The sequence below is a fragment of the Papaver somniferum genome, chromosome 3, assembly GCF_003573695.1.
Source record: "Papaver somniferum cultivar HN1 chromosome 3, ASM357369v1, whole genome shotgun sequence".
NCBI classification, from domain to species: Eukaryota; Viridiplantae; Streptophyta; class Magnoliopsida; order Ranunculales; family Papaveraceae; genus Papaver; species Papaver somniferum.
Window position 1 is genome coordinate 225,510,885 of NC_039360.1, and position 19,519 is coordinate 225,530,403.

The following is a 19,519-nucleotide window of genomic DNA, read 5'->3' on the forward strand; positions in this document are numbered from 1 at the left end:
TAAGTTACCACCAATTTTACTCAACCTAGTACTCTTATTTCTCTGGAAAATCCCTCTTCAAAAGGGAGGGGGGGTCTAACAATCACATCCAATATTTCGCATAGCAATCTATATGGACAAGCTCCAATATACTTTCTAGAGAATCAACTAGACAGTTAGACTCAATCAATAGAAAAGTATATCAAAGAGTTTATATCTCAATCTCTCGATTTGATCTATATTCAAGCAAATAGAAATATCCGAGTCTTTTTCAAAGAGAGATAACTTGGATGGTACCAAAGACCGATATCCAAGTGTCAATCAATTTGAATCAACAACCAAAAGGTCGTAGACTCTAATTGATTGAACAACGTACAACCTGTATTATTTCAATTATATAAACAAAAATAATGCGGAAAAGAAATAACACAGACACCAGAATTTTGTTAACGTGGAAACTGCAAATGCAGAAACACTCCGTGACCTAGTCCATATTGAACACACATTGTATTAAGCCGCTACAGATACTAGCCTACTCCAAACTAACTTCGGTATGGAATGTAGTTGAACGCCAACCAATCTCACACTGATCCAAGGTACAGTTATGCTCCTACGTATCTGATCCCAGCAGGATGCTACGTACACCCACAACTAAGAGTTGCTACGACCCAAAGTCGAAGACTTTAATAAACAAATTTGTATCACACTGAAAAGCCTATGATAATAGATAAATCCGTCTCCCACGAATATACCTATGAGTTTTATTCCGTCTTTTGATAAATCAAGGTGAACATGAACTAATTGATAAAACGGTCTTATATTCCAGAAGAACAGCCTAGTATTATCAATCACCTCACAATAGTCTTAATCGACGCAGCGAAAAAATATATTGTGGAATCACAAACGATGAGACGAAGATGTTTGTGATTACTTTTTTATCTTGCCTATCGGAGATAGAAATCTCAAACCAATTATTACAATTGTACTCGTACGGTAGAAATAGCAAGATCAGATCACACAACTACAAGAAAAGTAGTATCGTTCTGGCTTCACAATCCCAATGAAGTCTTTAAGTCGTTAACATGGTTTAGAAGAAGAAACCAAAGGTTAAAGGAGAATCGACTCTATCTTAGCACAACTAGTATCACATAGAATGTGTGGGGATTAGGTTTCCCAGTTGCTAGAGTTCTCCCTTAATAGTCTTTCAAATCAGGGTTTGCAATCAATGTTAGCTTAGTAATAAAGCATTCAATATTCACCGTTAGATGAAAACCTGATTAGATTCAAGCTAATATTTTTCAACCGTTAGATCGAAAACATAGCTTGTTATACACAAATGAAATGCACGTTCCTGGGCTTGTGTAATCGTGCCCAAACTTGTATATTAGTTGGTTCAACAATAGTTAACCAAATGGTTAGCCATATGATCACTTTCATATCAACCATGTTCTTCTTCACCATAACTAGTTCAAATGACTCAAATGAACTAGTTAGAGAGTTGTTCAATTGCAAGGAAATCTTATGTACTACACAAGACACAATTGAAGCAAAAACGTTTTGATTCACATGAATCGGTTCATGAACTCTATATCCACGGTTTTCAATTGCATTCCTTAGTTTATAAAGATAAGTTCACTAAACATCGTTTTTCGACATAACCTACTCAAGTTCGCGGACTTAAGTTCCTGCATGGAGTTCACAAACTCCGGCAGAAATTCTCGGGTTTGAGAACTTTTCCAGTTCGCGGACTGGGTTCGCCGACTGAGTTCGCGGACTTAGCTCACGCGCCACTCCGGTTCACTTGATCAAAAAAGTTCGCAAACTTCGGTTCAAGCAATAAGGACTTATACATATATGTGTTTCCACAACAATGCTTATATCCTCCAAATGGTTATATAGTATAAACTCTCATTTCAATCATTGAAACATTCTCAGATGACGTTATATAGTTGTTATTCACAGACCATTTCTCGTCAGAGAAATTTTCAAAGTTATTGAAACATAACATGACTTTCGTCACTAGGTAAAGATGAACTTGGCTAAAGCGAAAGCTTTACCAACACATATTTCGAGAAATAGATAGGCGAGGTAAACTCGGCTCGAAATACCAAATGTGTATAATTTAAGTTTATATAGAAAAACGACTTTTGTCTTAAGATAGGAGATACATAGACTTTTGAGTGATAGATAAGTTCAAGTCTCCACATACCTTCGTCTTTTATGATGATTGACATGGAGTTCTTGAGCTCAACTACACTTTCTATCCTAGTCCGAGACCCTAGCTATAGTAGACTAGAAATCAAGACGTATAATTTTGATCACTAACATTGACAAACATGCTTGAGATACCAACGCATGCGAGTAGCAATGCTCTAACACCTCTCTTATACATATGTATAACGATTGATAAGATTATAAGAATTTTGATGTTGTTTAAATGGATCCCGGTAAAAATCCCTAAATCTTTTAACCTAACTTTGTTTCTCATTTCAAATTCATCAATTACTATGTAGATCTGTGTGTATAATCGGTTGTTATTTATTTATATTCATACTTGAGTTTATGCTTTTAAAACATCTTGAATCTAGGGTTAATGCATCATGATTTATGACCTGGGATGTTTTAAGATTAGGGTTTGTTCTTCTTTTATTGTTAATGTGTTGTATCAAATTTGGGGTTTTCAATTTTCCTTTCAAAGTTTGTAATGGTTTTGAATTGGGGGTTTGTTTTGCTATTTCAAATTATGGTCTAAAATTAGTATGTTGATTTTCGGTTTTGTTTACTATTTAAAATTAGGGTCTGAGAATTAATATGTTTATTTTTGATTCTTCAACTGTGATGGTGATTCCTGAGTTACAATTTTTTGTTTTTGTCTTAATTTTGGTAAAGATTTCAGTCATTTTTTGATTTTAAATCTTACTTATTTAATTTTGGGTTCTGATTTCTGTTCAGTTTTCAACTTTGGTAGCATAGGTATTGGATATAATCTATGATATCACAGATTCACACAATGTACCACGTCAGTGGTACAGCCGTGACCAAGACAAACACCAAAGACGCAGTCATCTGTACAGCCGTGACCAAGACAACCACCAAGACGCAGTCATCTGCATTGTTGCTAGTCTTCAGTCGTCTACATTGTTGCGAGTCTTCAGCTAGGATCGAGTATTACGATTAACAACCCTGTTATCTAGTTTGTTTCTGTTGTATTCTTCCTTATTCTCTGTAACTTATTATTATAAATACTCAATGACATATCATAGAGTCTACACGATTGTGAGACTATTCATAACCATATCTAGATTCTAAGATGGTATCTACCTTGTAACAGATCCTAGGAACCCTGATTTTTTTATTTTTCCTTCCGCTCAATCTCTGCAACCTTCATCATGGTTGAATCTCCTCCTGTCTCTCCCACTCATCCACCTCTGGATGCTCAATCCAATGGAAACACTAGACTTGTTTTAGATCCTTACATTATTCACCCCAGTGATAACCCTGCCACTGTTTTGTTTTCTCCTCTTCTTCAAGGAGATAACTATGGTTCATGGGTCCGAGGTATTACCAAAGCATTGAATGCTAAAGGAAAATTAGGCTTTGTTGATGGATCGTTACCTCCACCTGCTGATGATCTGACTCACCGATGTTGGAAACGCTGTGATGACTTGGTAGGCAGCTGGTTACTTAATTCTGTGCATCCAGACATTCGAGCCAGTTGCCTATATGCTGCATCCTCCCATGCAATCTGGAAAGACTTACAAGTAAGGTTCTGTATCTCCAATGCACCAATTCTTTTTCGTCTTAAATCTGCTATTGCTAGCATTCGTCAGGAATCAATGCCAGTCTCACTTTATTACACAAAAATAAAAACTCTCTGGGATCAGTATGACTCCTTGGTAGCTAGCACAGAAGCTTGCATATGTGGTGCTGGAAAATCTATGCTTGAACGATTGGAACGGGATCGTGCAATGGAGTTTCTCCAAGGCCTCCATGACAGATTCTCCAATCTTCGCAGTCAGATTCTGACAATGGAACCATTTCCTACTGCCTTGAGAATTTTTAATCTTGTCCAACAAGAGGAAGAACAACAAAATATCACTTCCATTCCTATGCCTACTGTCGACTCTGCTGCACTCAACACCAACCGCCATTTTCCTTCTTCTTCTCGTTTATCTACTAGTCAGCACAAGCGTCAGAGGCCCCATTGTGATTATTGCAACAAACATGGTCATGTTAGAGACAAATGTTATAAGCTGCATGGTTTTCCTGCACCAGTTCCTAATCCTACAGTTGCTGCTGCAGCAGCCATGCCATCTGACTCGGCTACCAATAACCCAGTTCTTCCATCCTTATCTGCTGATCAATATGCTAGGCTCCTAGCACTCATTAATCCTCCAACGGACCCTTCTCAGCTGGAACATCGTGCCAATTTTGCAGGTACAACTCTGACTACCTCTTTTCTTGATCCATGGTTTGTAGATAGTGGCGCTACACACCATATTTGCAATTCTTTACAGTTTTTTACTTCATATATGCCTGTCACTTCCTTAATTCAAATGCAATTACCAGATGGTTCCTTCTCTGTGGTTAAGCACATTGGTGAGGTGGTTTTTTCCCCTACACTAAAACTTTCCAATGTGCATCATATTCCAAGTTTTAAGTTTAATCTTATTTCTATCAGCCAATTGACTCGTCAATCCAACTGTGTTGCTTATTTCTTTGAACACATTTGTTTCTTTCAGGACCGAGTCACCCAGAGAGTGATTGGTCAGGCTAGCCTCATCTCTGGATTATATCATCTTCAAATTCCTCAACAGCAGCAATCATCGCCTACTGCCTTATGTAATAAAGCCGCCTTAGATGTCTGGCACTGCCGGCTAGGTCATCCTAGCCTAGAACGTTTTAAATTTCTTTGTCGTAATTTTGATTATATTCATTCCAGTACTTCTTCATTTTGTGATGTTTGTCCCATGGACAAACAAAGTCGATTATCTTTTCCTAAGAATAAAATTTCTTCCAAACGTTGTTTTGAATTAATTCATTGTGATATCTGGGGACCTTTTTCAACACCCTCTTCTAATGGTGCACGTTATTTCTTAACCATTGTAGATGATTTTTCCCGCTGCACATGGGTGTTTCTCATACAAACAAAGTCTGACACTCTGACTTTCATCAAATTTTTCACTAACTTTGTTGCAACCCAATATGCACATCATATTTCCCACATCTCCACTGGTACCACATTACCATACTTGCCTCTATTGCAACGTTTTCAGTCAGACAATGGAACTGAGTTTTTATCTCAGGCTATCCAAACTTGGTTTGCTGATAGGGGCATTCATCACCAACGCAGTTGTGTGTCTACTCCTCAACAAAATGGAGTTGTTGAACGTAAACATCGCCATTTACTCAATGTGGCTAGAGCCCTTCGTTTTCAAGCACATCTTCCTATTGATTATTGGGGAGAATGTGTTTTAACGGCTGCCTATTTGATTAACAAAATGCCTACTCCAATTCTTTCACACAAAACTCCTCACGAAATTCTACTTGGCAAGCCACCTTCTTATCATCACTTGAGAATTTATGGTTGCTTATGTTTTGCCAGGAATACTAACGTTTCCTCCAAATTTGATTCCAGGACCATTCCTGGTGTATTTTTGGGTTATCCACGTAATCATAAAGGCTACATTATCTTAAACCTTGCAACCAAATCTCTTTTTGTTTCCAGAGATGTTATTTTTCATGAACAATATTTTCCCTTTAAAGATGCACAGCTTCCTTTTGCTGATTTTTTACAATCTCCTCCTCCAGAGGAGGTTTACTATGATGATTTACCCATAGCATCTCCTACCACCACGGGATTTCACCCTATATCAACTCATTCACCTCCTACTCCTACTCCCATGTCTTCTATCAGTTCTCCTTCCAGTTCATCCTCCATCCCGCCTTCTAGTTCTACAGATTTTGCCTCTCCTACTGTGTCTGGTGCAGAGCACTTACCACGACGATCAACTAGACAATCTCATCCTCCTACTCATCTGCGAGATTATATTTGCTCAGTTCAACCAGGTATTTCCAATACGCTTTATCCTATTACCAATTATATTTCTTTTGACAAATTCACCCCGCAACATCGTGCTTTCCTCTCATCTGTCATTATCAATGAGGAACCACGTACATTTACAGAAGCCATCAAACTTCCAGAATGGCGTGATGCCATCATTAAAGAACACATTGCGCTCTTAGATAATCACACTTTCACCATTACTACTCTTCCGCCAGGAAAGTCTGCCATTGGCTGTAAATGGGTTTTTAAACTCAAATATCGTTCAGATGGCACAATCGAACGTCGTAAAGCACGACTTGTTGCTAAAGGATACACACAACAGGAGGGCATTGATTTTCATGATACTTTTGCTCCTGTTGCTAAACTCGTCACCGTACGTGTCTTATTGTCTATTGCTGCTATTCACAATTGGTCTTTGCATCAACTGGATGTCAATAATGCCTTCTTACAAGGTGATCTTCATGAAGACATCTACATGAAACTTCCTCCTGGATTTCAGAAAAAGGGAGATACTCATGTCTATAAGCTCAATAAATCTCTTTATGGACTTAAGAAAGCATCTCGTCAGTGGTTTGCTAAGTTCTCTTCATTCTTACTGCATGAAGGTTTTATTCAATCTAGAGCTGATTACTCCCTCTTCACCTATCATTCAGGTTCCACTTCTATTTTTGTTTTAGTCTACGTTGATGATATTATCATCACAGGTAATAATGATTCTGCTATTCACAACATGAAGCAAAAGCTTGTATCTCAATTTTCACTTAAAGACCTTGGTCGTCTGCAATATTTTTTAGGCATTGAAGTTTCTCGTTCTCCCAAGGGTCTCTTTCTTTGCCAACGCAAATACATTCTTGATATTGTTAATGATTCTGGCCTTTTAGGTGCTAAGGTTTCCCCTTCTCCAATGGAACAACATCTTAAACTTCTGCCAACTTCAGGTGATCTTCTTCCTGATCCTAGTGTCTATCGTCGCCTTATTGGCCGGCTTCTCTACCTGCAGGTCACCCGTCCTGATATCACTTACTCTGTGAATTATCTAAGCCAGTTTATGCAGCAACCTCGTTCTACTCACTTGGAAGCCGCACATCGTGTTGTTCGTTATCTTAAGGGCACCGTCAGTCATGGTATTTTTCTCTCTGCCAGTAGTTCTCTGACCCTTGTTGGTTATACTGACTCGGATTGGGCAGGTTGTCCAACTACTCGTCGTTCAACGACTGGCTATTTCACAATGCTTGGAGATAGCCCTATCTCTTGGAAATCCAAGAAACAGCCGACAATCTCACTTTCATCTGCTGAGGCAGAATACAGAGCTTTAGACAGATTAACTTCTGAGCTACAATGGCTCCATTATTTATTTATTGATCTTCGTATTTGTCTTCCTCAGCCCATTCTAGTTTATTGTGATAATCAGGCTGCGATTCACATTTCTGAAAATCCAGTATTTCATGAACGGACTAAACATATTGAAATTGACTGCTATTTTGTGCGCGAAAAACTTCTCTCTGGGCTCATCAAACCAACTCATATTCCATCAGCAGCTCAATTAGCTGACCTCTTCACTAAACCACTTGGAGTGGATCATTTTAAACGTATTACAGGCAAGTTAGGCATTCGGTCTCAAGCCTCTACCGCTCTAACTTGAGGGGGGGTATTGGATATAATCTATGATATCACAGATTCACACAATGTACCACGTCAGTGGTACAGCCGTGACCAAGACAAACACCAAAGACGCAGTCATCTGTACAGCCGTGACCAAGACAACCACCAAGACGCAGTCATCTGCATTGTTGCTAGTCTTCAGTCGTCTACATTGTTGCGAGTCTTCAGCTAGGATCGAGTATTACGATTAACAACCCTGTTATCTAGTTTGTTTCTGTTGTATTCTTCCTTATTCTCTGTAACTTATTATTATAAATACTCAATGACATATCATAGAGTCTACACGATTGTGAGACTATTCATAACCATATCTAGATTCTAAGAATAGGGTTTACTGTCATATTAATTTTGAGCTTCCAGTCACCTCATCCCCTCAGGTTTGTGACTTTAGATACTATCAGGAATTTGACAAAAGCAAGTCAAGCTTCAGGTTACTTAATCCGCCAGACACAAATGGAATTTTCTTGTCAGTAATTTAATTTGTTGCGACAACTGCAATCAGCTCTCTCATGTGCTTACTTATCCAGCGAAATGAAAAGTCACTGAAGCTACACTTCATGCAGCAGCTCGGTACTGAGACTGACAACCATGTATCTTTCTAAATTACAACAATTTTGATTTTTGGTGTCTAACATTGTTTCTTTAATAGTTGTTGGTCTTCAAATTCTTCACCAGAATTATGTTATACATCGAGATGTAAAGCTTTGGGCATTATTCTTAACATTTTTACCCATTTCTAGTCTCACCCTACTATTTTGTACATGCATACAAGAATTTGTAGTGGCACTAGTTTATCTACTTGAGATGCTACTTTATTAGCTTATGCACTCTTAACACTCTGCTCTATTGACTGTAAAAACTGGTGTTAATTTTGTTTAGTAGTTGTGATCATTTTTGACTATAATATAAAACCACGATGGTTCTTGGGAAATATGTTTGATGTATGTGAAGGAAAAGGCAGTGGGAGGTGTTTTGTGGAACGGTGCATAATGTAAGTAACCAACATAACTTGAGTTCATCGTTCGCGTTCTTTGATCAATGACTTCAGTATAAGCCTATTTCTCTTTCTATTTTTGTTATTGAACGTTATCAATATTAGTTAGGTCTTTACGTAATTGGTTTGTCTTTCATGGTGACGCATGAAATGTTTCGAAAGTCGATTCTATCTCTTTTCCCTGTACTACATATACCTACTTGTGCCTAAATCTGGGTGTAAAGGTGTTATTTTTACTGAGCCTGTTTATATAATGTAGCCTCGTGAATGGTCTAACCGTATGGTGTGTTTTTGAATAGGTTGAGATGTCAATGACTGTTGGAGAGGGAAATGAGAAAACGATTGCTGTAATGGAGGTAGCTTTTGAACTAGTAGTCCCTTGTAGGGTTATATTGATTTTTAAACTCAGTTCTCCTCTTTCTTCCAACGAAAGAGATGTATGCAATCAGTTGAGCTTTGTTAATCTTTGATTTTGGTATGCAACATCACAGGTTCAAGTTGCTTTAGGTCATTACGCCATATTCTAGGAGGCCAAGCGTCAACTCAAAGAAAGTGCCTTCACAACAAACAGATGGTTAATCTGGAGACTGCTGGAAGATCTAAGAAGTACGATTTGATAATTACTTTTTTACTTTTATTTTCATGTATATCTTGTGGGTGTTGTCAATATTGGTATGTGAACTTACCTCTCCGACCATTTTTTTGTAGGAATCATGAAGAGAAGAATGAAATCTCTGGAGTATGGAGCTTGTAATCTTGTTGATCTTGTGTCAAGGTATACTTGCCCACTTTGAAGTATGTGAACTTATCTTTCCTAGACAACTAGTGGTTTGATTTACTTGGTTTAAAAAAAAAACTATTGGTTTGATTGTTCTTTTCATGGGAGCATCAGACTTATGGAATATGCCAGTGGCATTCTCAGTGTCATTTTGCTTCCTAGTGTCATTTTGTGGTGCTATAACATATTGTTGTTCCTGATATTCCTTTTCTATGAGTAGCTTATACGAGCTTCACATCTAGTAGTGGTCCTGCTACTTCACACTAGAGTAAAATTGAATTGTTTTTGGGTAGATTTCATAATGAATAGAAGGATTTCTTTGTATTTATGTTTCAGTAGCGAATGTATGGATGGTAGAATCTGGACAATTTGCAGATTGAGATTGTGTAATAATGAATGTAGAATTGAAAAAAGAAAATTCAATTGTATTTCAGGCCTGTAAACTGAAAGTGCGGGTCCATGATAACGACCCGTATTGCGGGCTTGTAAACTGGAAGCCCGGGTCCACGAAAATGATCTGGGCTATCCATTTTTTTAATTGTAATTTAAAAAAGTGTCACGGGGTTAACTGTTACAACAAATGTAACTAAAAAGAACCATGTATCATTATTTTGGGGTTCATATCAAAATGACGACACGTGTCCACAAAGGATTTGTTACAAAACAAAGTAACACTTATAGGTGTTATTGTATTTGTGACAAAAATGGACACGTGTCATTTAGATAATTTTTGTGATATGAAATAACAGTTAAAACCGTTAAAATAATTGTGGAAAATAAAACACGTGTGGCAACCTAAAAATTTGATCAACTGTTGTTATTAACTATTGTAACGGCTAATAAACGTGACTCTATTTTATCATTGTCACAAAAAACCGTTGCAAAAGTTTATAACAATATTAATCATAGCGCTTCTCGAACGGTGCATAAGTGTTACAAATTTAATCAGTAACAGATATACCATGTGACAAAAACCTGGATTTAGTGTAGTGATTTATAGTCAAATGACTTTGAGTAGGCAACGAATCTAAGGGAAAGGTGCATAAACTCATACTTTATCTTACAATTACTTTCTCCTCTCTTATAGTTCTCTCCCTCTGAAATTGGTCGACCCCCTCTCTCTTAGTGGAGTAGGGTATTTATAGGCTATCTGTGTGGGACCTTCTTCTTGGGACAGCTGTATTCTTATCATCTTGGTTTATGTGTTGGTCCCGATGATATCTTCGTATCATCCCGATGGTTCTAACGGTAACAAGCCACAACGAAGGGTCACCTCTTTCTCCTCCATAGAATAATTGACATGTATCCTATTTCGAGACATTAAATGCGAGTGGTTGAGCAGTCCGCACACGTCAGACAGCTGTCGGCTGCCCCTGTCACATCTTTGTCAGTTAGACTCATCCATGTCATTGATCTTGGTTCTTTCTCGGGATAGAGTAAAGTAGGACTTTGGGTCTCCTATGATACTTCCCAATAGTATATTCCTTCGGTGCTCCTCGATACTTCGTCGTCGGAAAGTCCTGATGATGATTAGATGGAGATGATGCGTGCCCCTTAGGTGTTGGAGTGTGGCATCATGTCTTGATGCCTAAACGCCATATGTCTTCCACGTGTGATTCTTCCAACACGTGGCAAGTGATGGATTATGTTACACTCAGCTTCAATGTTTTTAGCATAGCAATAGCAGTTAATGTACATTTATTTATTTTCACAAATTATTTTCCCATTTAAGGAAATTAAAATAATTATTTTCACAAATTATTTTCAATTATCCAACATACTCTTTTTTTTTATGGAAAAGATTATTAAAACTAACAATACAAAAAATTTACAAAATCATTTTTATCAAAAGTATTAGAATCAATGCAAGATTTATGAAATTTTTGAAATAGGTGTTCCGACACGTGTTGTAGCCTTTTAATCCTTAGTTCCTTAGCGATGTAGTCTGCTGCCTTGTTGTTCTTTCTCTTTATATACTTCATTTTAGCTTGAGGTAGATCGCCCAATATTATCCTTATTTCCTGCAAGGTATTTTCTGCCGACCACGAAGAATCTGTAGTAACCTTGTTTAAATTATCTTCCAAAGCTTTGCAGTCAGTTACGATGAACACACTTGATAACATATTTTGTTTTAACCACGTAACAGCCTTTAGCAAGGCCTTTGCTTCTGTGTGGAAAGACGACGTTGTCCACTCCGAAACCGCAAAAAGATGCATGAAAGTCTCCTCATCAGCAGAGTATAGGATGAAAGAGTATCCCATCAAAGAATCCTCTTTCTTATAAGAGCATCAATGAAGATTATCCAGTCCGAAGTTAGGTTGGACCAAGAATTATTGCTTGATATTCTGTTTTGATTCTTCGTATTGCTTTGAAGGGTATTTGACGGGGAGGAATTTAAGAAGCTATTGATTTGTCTTATTAAATTGACTGGGTTTGGGTGTATTTTCTGAAAAACTACCGAACATATGTATTTTCAAATGAACCAAATTATGGTGGATATTTTTACCTGAATATGGCTCAAATTAGCTTCCGTAATCCACCATTTAATCCAATCAATAACGGTGCTGAGAGAGTGTCTAGGGATTATATTTTGTAGAGATAGACCAAACCAGACAGCTCTTGCAAATGGACACTCGCAGAAAAGATGAGCTTCCGTTTCTTGCGCTTGATTGTTACATAGTTGGCAAATCGGGTCGATTTCCGTATTGTGAGCACCTAATCTAGCCGACGTTGGTAGATCTTTTTGTGCTATTTTCCAGATGAAAAGTCTAATTCTTGGGATGGCTTGAATTCTCCGGATCTTGTTCCATGGGAAATCTAGGTTATCATTATTTTCAAGATCCCGATTGGCTAGAAAAGTATAGACATTTTTGGCCGAGAATTTTCCTGAGTGATGGTGTCTCCATCTAATAATGTCTTGCTCATGGTTCCTTGGATTTAAAGCTTGGATTTTTTTCCTTGTCCTCCGGGTAGAAGAATTGGTTTAGCTTTTCTTGATCCCATCTATTTTGATCTGTTATTAGCTCTTGAACTCTTGTTGGTGCATGTTCTTGAATGTTGAGGATTTTTTGGATTATATCTGCGTTAGGGATCCATCTGTCTTCCCAGATTTTCATTGAAGCTCCATTTTTGAATTTCCAAATAAAATTACCTTTTATTAACTCTAAACCTTTTTGTATGCTGGTCCAAATCCATGATAGATTCGAAGTTATGGATTTTTCTAGAGGGTGGGATTTTGGAAATATTTTGCTTTTAAGAGATTGACCCATAATTGGTCTTGTTCTGTTACCAGTCTACTGGAAGGTTTAGTGAGAAGCGCTAAATTAAATTGATGGGGATTTTTAATTCCTAAACCACCTTGAGAAATGGGTTTGCATATACTTTTCCAAGCCCTTATAAATCCTCCTTGTCTCTTTTGCCCATCTTTTTTCCACTAGAAGTTTCTCTGAATGCGGTTGGGATGATCAAGAGTTGCTTTTGGCAGAGCTAGTACTTGCATTTGATAAGTTGGGTAGGATTGAAGGGTAGATTTTATCAAAACAGTCCTCCCTGCTTCATATAACAGTTTTGATTTCCACCCTTGTAACGTAGAATAGTAACGTCGTAGCAGAAGCTCAAAGTTGGCTTTTCAGTTTTTGTCGAAGAAAAGCGGTGTACCCAGATATCTATCATTTTTAGTCATCAGCGGGACCTTTAATATTTTTGCTATGATTTTTCCATGTATTGGATGTATTTTGGGGCTGAAGTAGACACTGGATTTTTGAAGGTTAACCATTTGGCCCGTGATGTTCCCAAATAATTGTAATATCTCTAAAAGGATTTTCGTTTCCCCTAGATCCGCTTTTGTAGATAAAAAGAAGTCGTCCGTAAAATAGAGGCGGGAGATATTTGGAGCATCTTTGTTTATTTGGAACCCAGATATTCTCTTGTCTTCAATTGCCTTTTCGAGGATTCTTGAAAGAATTTCCATGCATATTAGGAAAAGATACGGTGATAAAGGGTCACCTTGTATTAAAACCCTAGATGTGTTGAAAGATGGTCCCGGGGAACCATTTAGAATAATTGAAAAGGAGGTTGTTGAAATGCATTGCAAAACATGTTTTGTCCAGAATTCCGAGAAGCCAAAAGCTAAGAGGACTTTCTCAATAAAGTTCCAATCCTATCAAAAGCTTTTGATAAGTCTAGCCTTAACGCCAGGAAACCCTTTTTTTCTTGGATGTTTTCATCAAATGGATAAGTTCATGGGCAATTATGATGTTATATGTGATTTGTCGACCAGGGAGAAAGGCTGATTGATTAGGGGAGATTATTTTACCGAGGATGGGTTTTAGTCTATTAGCTAATATTTTTGATATGATTTTATATAAGGTATTACTCAGGCTAATAGGTCTGAAATCTCCCGGTGTTTGGGGTGTGGAAATTTTTGGGATGAGGGTTATGAAAGAATGATTAAGATCTTTGTCGAGGGTGTCCGAACGAAAGAACTCTCTCGGACAGTGTCGATTATATCATTTCCCAGAATGTCTCAGTCCCGGTTGAAATCCATCCGGGCCAGGAGCTCCCCATTGATTCATATTAGAAATAGTGAGCCATATTTCTTCTTTAGTGGGAATTACTGCCAATGGGGCATTTTCTTCGGAATTGATGCAAGGATTTATGATGGTAGATAGATCAAAATCAAAGTTACTGTTTTGGGATGAGCCTATTTGTTGGAAATGTTTAAGCAGCAGGGAGTTGATTTGATCCCTATCAGAAAGCCAAAGCCCATAAGGTTCTCTAAGAGAATTTATCGCATTAATTCTTTTTCTATTTGAGGCATAGGCATGGAAATATTATGTATTCTGATCATATTTTTTGAAGAACGTATCTCTAGAAAGTTGATGGTAATAATCGTTTTTGATTTTGTACCATTTTCTTAGCTACGCTTGAAGATTTTTTAGTTTGTGTATTTTTTTAGAGATATTTCCAGATCTATAAATACTAACAATTCTATTGTTTATGGATTTAATATTTTTGTGTATGTTCCCAAAAATACCTGTATTCCAATAGGCTAAATAGGAGGAGAGTAATTTTAAAAGACCAGTAAAAGATGTCTCGTTGGAATTGGCGGAGTGTAATTTCCAAGAGACTTTCACAACCGTAAGAAGAGTGGAATGAGTTAACCAGGATCGAAGACATCTAAAAGGTTTCTGGAGCCTGAATTTTCGGGGGTTTGAATCTAATAAAATAGGCGTACGATCCTACCCTTGGGAGGTGAGTTACCTTAGTGTCCGGAAAACTCTGGGCCCACAGAACGGAAGTTAACACTCTGTAAATTCTTTCGCAAATGTTTGCGTCACCTTTTCAATTGTTTGACCAAGTGAAAGGAGCTCTCTCGTATCCCGCGTCTTATAATCCCAGAGAGTCTATAGTTTGAACGATGAAAGATTTACTGCTTGAACTTGTTTGATTTTCACCTTGCTTTTCCGCCGGATCCAAAATTACGTTTAGGTCGCCAATTAGAATCCATGGCTTGGTAATGAGTTTTGCTAGCTCTAAAATATGAGACCATTGTTCTATTTTATCATTAGTATCAATATCTCCATAAACACATGTAATCAATGCTTCTAATTCTCCTATTTTTAATCCGAAATGGCACACATTAAGCTTTGAAGATATTAATCTCATGTATATATTATTATGCCACTCAATTGCTAGCCCTTTCGCTATTCCCACAAAAGGAACAATAAACCAATCATGGAAATGAGAGTTTTTTTAAAGAAAGTCCATCCGAGACAAGGGGGGTTTTGTCTCGGCTAGGAAGACTATATCCAGTTTGTAATATTGACAGGGGTAATCTAAATGGTCTTTAGTCAGAGGGTTACCAATACCTGGAAATTCCAGAAGAGTAACCTCATTATTACAAAATGCAGAGAAGACAAAAATCTAGCAAGAAAACTTAAACAGAATGGAAGATAAAGAAGAAAAAAAGGTGAATTATTCAATGACAGAGATTGAAAGGCAGTAGGCAATGAGCAGTAATAGACAACAGAAGCAATTTTATGGAGCGGAGACAAAGGAAGTTGAGATAAAGAACTATAAAACTGGGAACAAGCCCAGTGGATGCAGTATGAGCCAGTAAGGGTACAGATTGAGTCAAGCCCTAAAAATGATCCAATGCACAGGTGAAGTAACACAAAAACAGTGGCAAGGTAAAGGAGATAAAACAAGGTAAGGGAATATATTACAGATCCTAATATAACAAGCATGAAAGCAAGAAAATACAAAATGCAGGAATAAACTAAAGTACAGGTTGAGAACTAAAACAGCAAAAACTAAGACAATAAGCAGACTAAGCAAAAAAATCAAGAAATAAAGAGCCATAGATTCTGATGGGGATCTGCACAGTTAACCACATAGAAGTTTCTGCATTTTGGGGTCATAATTGGATCAGACCAAATGAGCTACTTCCTTTCCCTTAGAATCACCTTCATTATTGCCAGATTTTGCAGTAGAAGCTTCTCCTTTGAACCATTGGTGGGGATAAGCAATCACATTGTTATTTTCCTCTATCATTGGAATATCCTTTACATTTTCAATCTGCAGCTGACTTTGAGAAGCACAATTCATGTCAATCTCAGCAATCCTTGGCTTTTTCATAACAGGAAATGGTGTATCCCAATGGAAATAAGATTGCATAAGTGTCCAGTTCCTTAAATAAGCAGTGTTGTTAATTGAAGACTGATGAGAAGAACTGGACTCACACTAGGATTCCCTATTAAGTACTTGTCCAGGCTTGTTCCTTTTTTGGAAAACTTTCCACATGTATGCATCAGGATTCCTAGTTGAGTTGTGGTAAAAAAGTGGTACATCAGCACTAAGATGTTGATTACTAGTTGGACCAGTATTGCATAATTTTGTACCTTTACCACTATCATGACTAGCAGAATCTTCCTCTAGATGCTTAAGGTACTCAGTGCATGACCTCAGACAAAGCTTGGGATGAATCTGCATTGTCCAGGCTATCTTCATGAAAGTTCAATCCCTGATGCTGCAACTATGGATTCTCCAATTGCTGGTCAACCATAGGTTCATGCTGCTGCTCATCAATTTGTTGCATTGCTGCCATGATTGCATCAGCTGCTGATTGTTGTTGTTCAGCCTGTTGTTGGTCAAACATTTGCTGCTCACAGTTCTGGAACTTATGACCAATCAACTTGCAGTAGTCACAATAGTTATTTTGAAAGTGGTGAAACTGAAACCATATTTCATTAGTATAACCCATCTCATTTTCAGCAAATACACTGTAGCACAGTCTCTGCTTGTATCTGATGCTTGCCCTTACAGTGATTGAGTAACTTCCATTTGCATTTCTAACAAGATATGAAAAGGAAGAAATATCTCTCATACAGGCAATATATCTTCTCAGATTCTCACTGCTTATCTGAGCTTGAGTCAAGTTGTGAATAGTGATGAAGAACATTTTAACTGAAGGACTCCAAGTAGTTAAGTTCTCAGTTCTCTCCCAAATTTTGATGCAGCATAAGTCACCATAAAAAACTCTGGTTGCAACTGCCAGTTCTCTATGCATCTCATCTTCTCTTTCAAACCTCACTAAGAACACCCGGTCACTCACCATCTTCACAGAGAGACCTCCTTGAATCTTCCACTGGAAAAGTAAAGCATTTCTAACATCCCAGTTGTTCCTTGCAACTGGTTCAGCCAACCTACCTAACAGACAGCTTGTCCACAGGTTTTCATTATGCAGATACCTTGATGAAATGATTTCACTAACATCAAACTGTCTACCCTGACTCAGATTCAAGGAGATTTCAAGTTGATTTGTTAATTGGGACACATCACCATGCCAAACAGCAAACATGGTAATACAAAAACTCAGCTTAAAAGCTACAAGAAGGGTTGTTGAGGGTTTTGGTTGTGATTGAGTAAATTTAAGAAAGTTTGTAGAAAAGGAGGAGCATAACATGTGAGGAAAAAACTTCATCTTACAGTGCTTAAATAGGGAAAATTAGGGTTTGGGAAAGAGTTGAGGTTTAAGAATTAAAAATTGGAATCAAAATTTTCAGATTTAAAAATTCACAGATTAATCAGATAAGTTTTTGTTGAATTATCTAAGGTTTTAGAAGATTTTCTCCAAGTGTAAAGAATTGAGATAAATTCAACAGATGGCAAATTAACAGAAATTGGGATAGAGTAAAGGCAAAACTAAAATCAGATTCGATGAGGAACTTGAATCAATATCGATGGGATTAAGGGAAATCATTACCTGACATGTTATGTATCGATTTATACTCAAGCGTGCACTGACGAGCTGCTGCAGACGGATTATCAGACTATCACCTCCACTAACCTTGATTCTAATTAAAAATTGAATCCACTAATTAAAGAATATGACCCCGATTCGCAGAAACCCTATAGAGATATGTAATTAAACCCCATCAGAGCCTATGAACGGATTCTTAGCCGCTCATGGCGGAAGGGAAACCAGACAAAGAGGTTGAAGAAAAGAAAAACCCAAAAGAAAACCGGTGTAGTCATGGGAAAGTGAAAAGGACTTTTCGATCCCATTATCTAATATACTCCATTTAAGGAAATTAAAATAAAATAAAATGAGTGAGAACATGGAAATCCTATAAAGTTGGGCATGATTTAAAAGTTCTACTTAGGATGAACCCAATAATAAAACATTTGATAGGTGAGTGCAAGTTGAAATGGGTAACAAAGTGTGCTTTGCGAAAAGAAAATAAAATTATTGCGCAGTGAAATTAATCCACATTAGGGAGATGGGACAGAGTAAATAGTTGCAAGAATTTAAAAGTTTGAAAATTTGCTTAGTGGCATCCAAAAGCAAGTGTTCGTGCTTAGTAGTGCTAAGGTTACTACACGCGGTGAGTAATCTAACCAGGCCCACTCAAATCTGAAAGTTAATATAATCCGTACGGCGTACTTTTTTAATCGGTAAGGATTTAGTGCCAACGAGTTTGTGACTCAGGTCACGTCTGTGTCATTCCGTTAGTATGGCCAATTTTACGCATCGGCCACCACGTACTTATCACCGGGACGTTTTATGGACAAGGTAGTCTAGGCGGCCGCCTAAAGCCCCAAAATATTGGATGCCCAATATTTTTCCCTTTTTCTAAATGGTAGTCAATTTGTGATATTTATAAGTGTTAACTGTTAAGTTTTCTTTATGACATTTAGATTACGGGAATTGTAACAGTCATAAATTAAATATTTTGTAACAGATATAAGCGCCTAAAAAATAACATTTTTGGGGTAATTTATGCAGAATTACAAGCTGTGTAAATATCCTTTTGTTTATCCCCATATCAGGTGATAATAAGGATCGGCATTTAAGGTTTGTTTAATGTCCGGTTAGACTGTACTTGGAACGATGCACCCAATGGTTTAGCATAATTATACTAGAGCCAAATATTAGTAATGCTTCACATGGTCCATCAAGATGAAAACCAAAGAAATTGGCCTCTTTTAGTATAAGTTGGTGATTGTCTTTATTACAGCAGTGGTAACCACGTCCGTTGAAATTAAATTCTAAGACATTGAACTAAGAAACGATGTTTATAGAAAGAAAAAAACAACTAAGAAATGACAAATTTTTGTTTTGCAGTGCATATGGAAATGTGGGTTTCACCACTGGTTACAATTGTAGGGGGCAACTAAAACTCGACGGGCTGTGCAAGGATATGATGTTTGGGTTCGTCGGAAGATAGAGTAATGCAGGAAAGATAATACTAATCATGGTCATGATTTTTGGAAGAGTTGGAAGTTTCAACCTTAGAGGTGGCAAAGCTTGGAAACTCTCAACACAACACCTCTAATAATGTCTTATATGACTATGAACTTGCACAAATCATTTCAATTATATGATGTTACTGATTATCCACCTCTCCACATATAATAACTTGGAAGTTTTTCCTACAGGGTGATGCTTGTACTCTATGCCATACTACAGAGCTGTGTTACCTAGTGTCTTGTTTATACTCCCTCCGTCCCACCATTAAGTGACCTATTTGGTTTT

At 37.5% G+C, this 19,519-nt stretch overlaps 1 protein-coding gene and 1 pseudogene across 1 annotated transcript; one reads left to right on the forward strand and one right to left on the reverse strand.

Moving 5' to 3' along the window:
- Positions 1–19,319, forward strand: part of LOC113360741 — an 87,413-nt pseudogene extending 68,094 nt beyond the window's left edge.
- On the reverse strand, positions 15,654–18,053 carry LOC113358807. The gene is made up of 2 exons (XM_026602496.1): positions 17,747–18,053; positions 15,654–17,269 (listed from the first exon to the last, which is right to left on the reverse strand). Exon 2 carries the CDS (start codon positions 17,096–17,098, stop codon positions 16,517–16,519), a length of 582 nt encoding a protein of 193 aa, XP_026458281.1. The 5' UTR covers positions 17,099–17,269; positions 17,747–18,053; the 3' UTR covers positions 15,654–16,516.
- Positions 19,320–19,519: the final 200 nt, after the last annotated feature.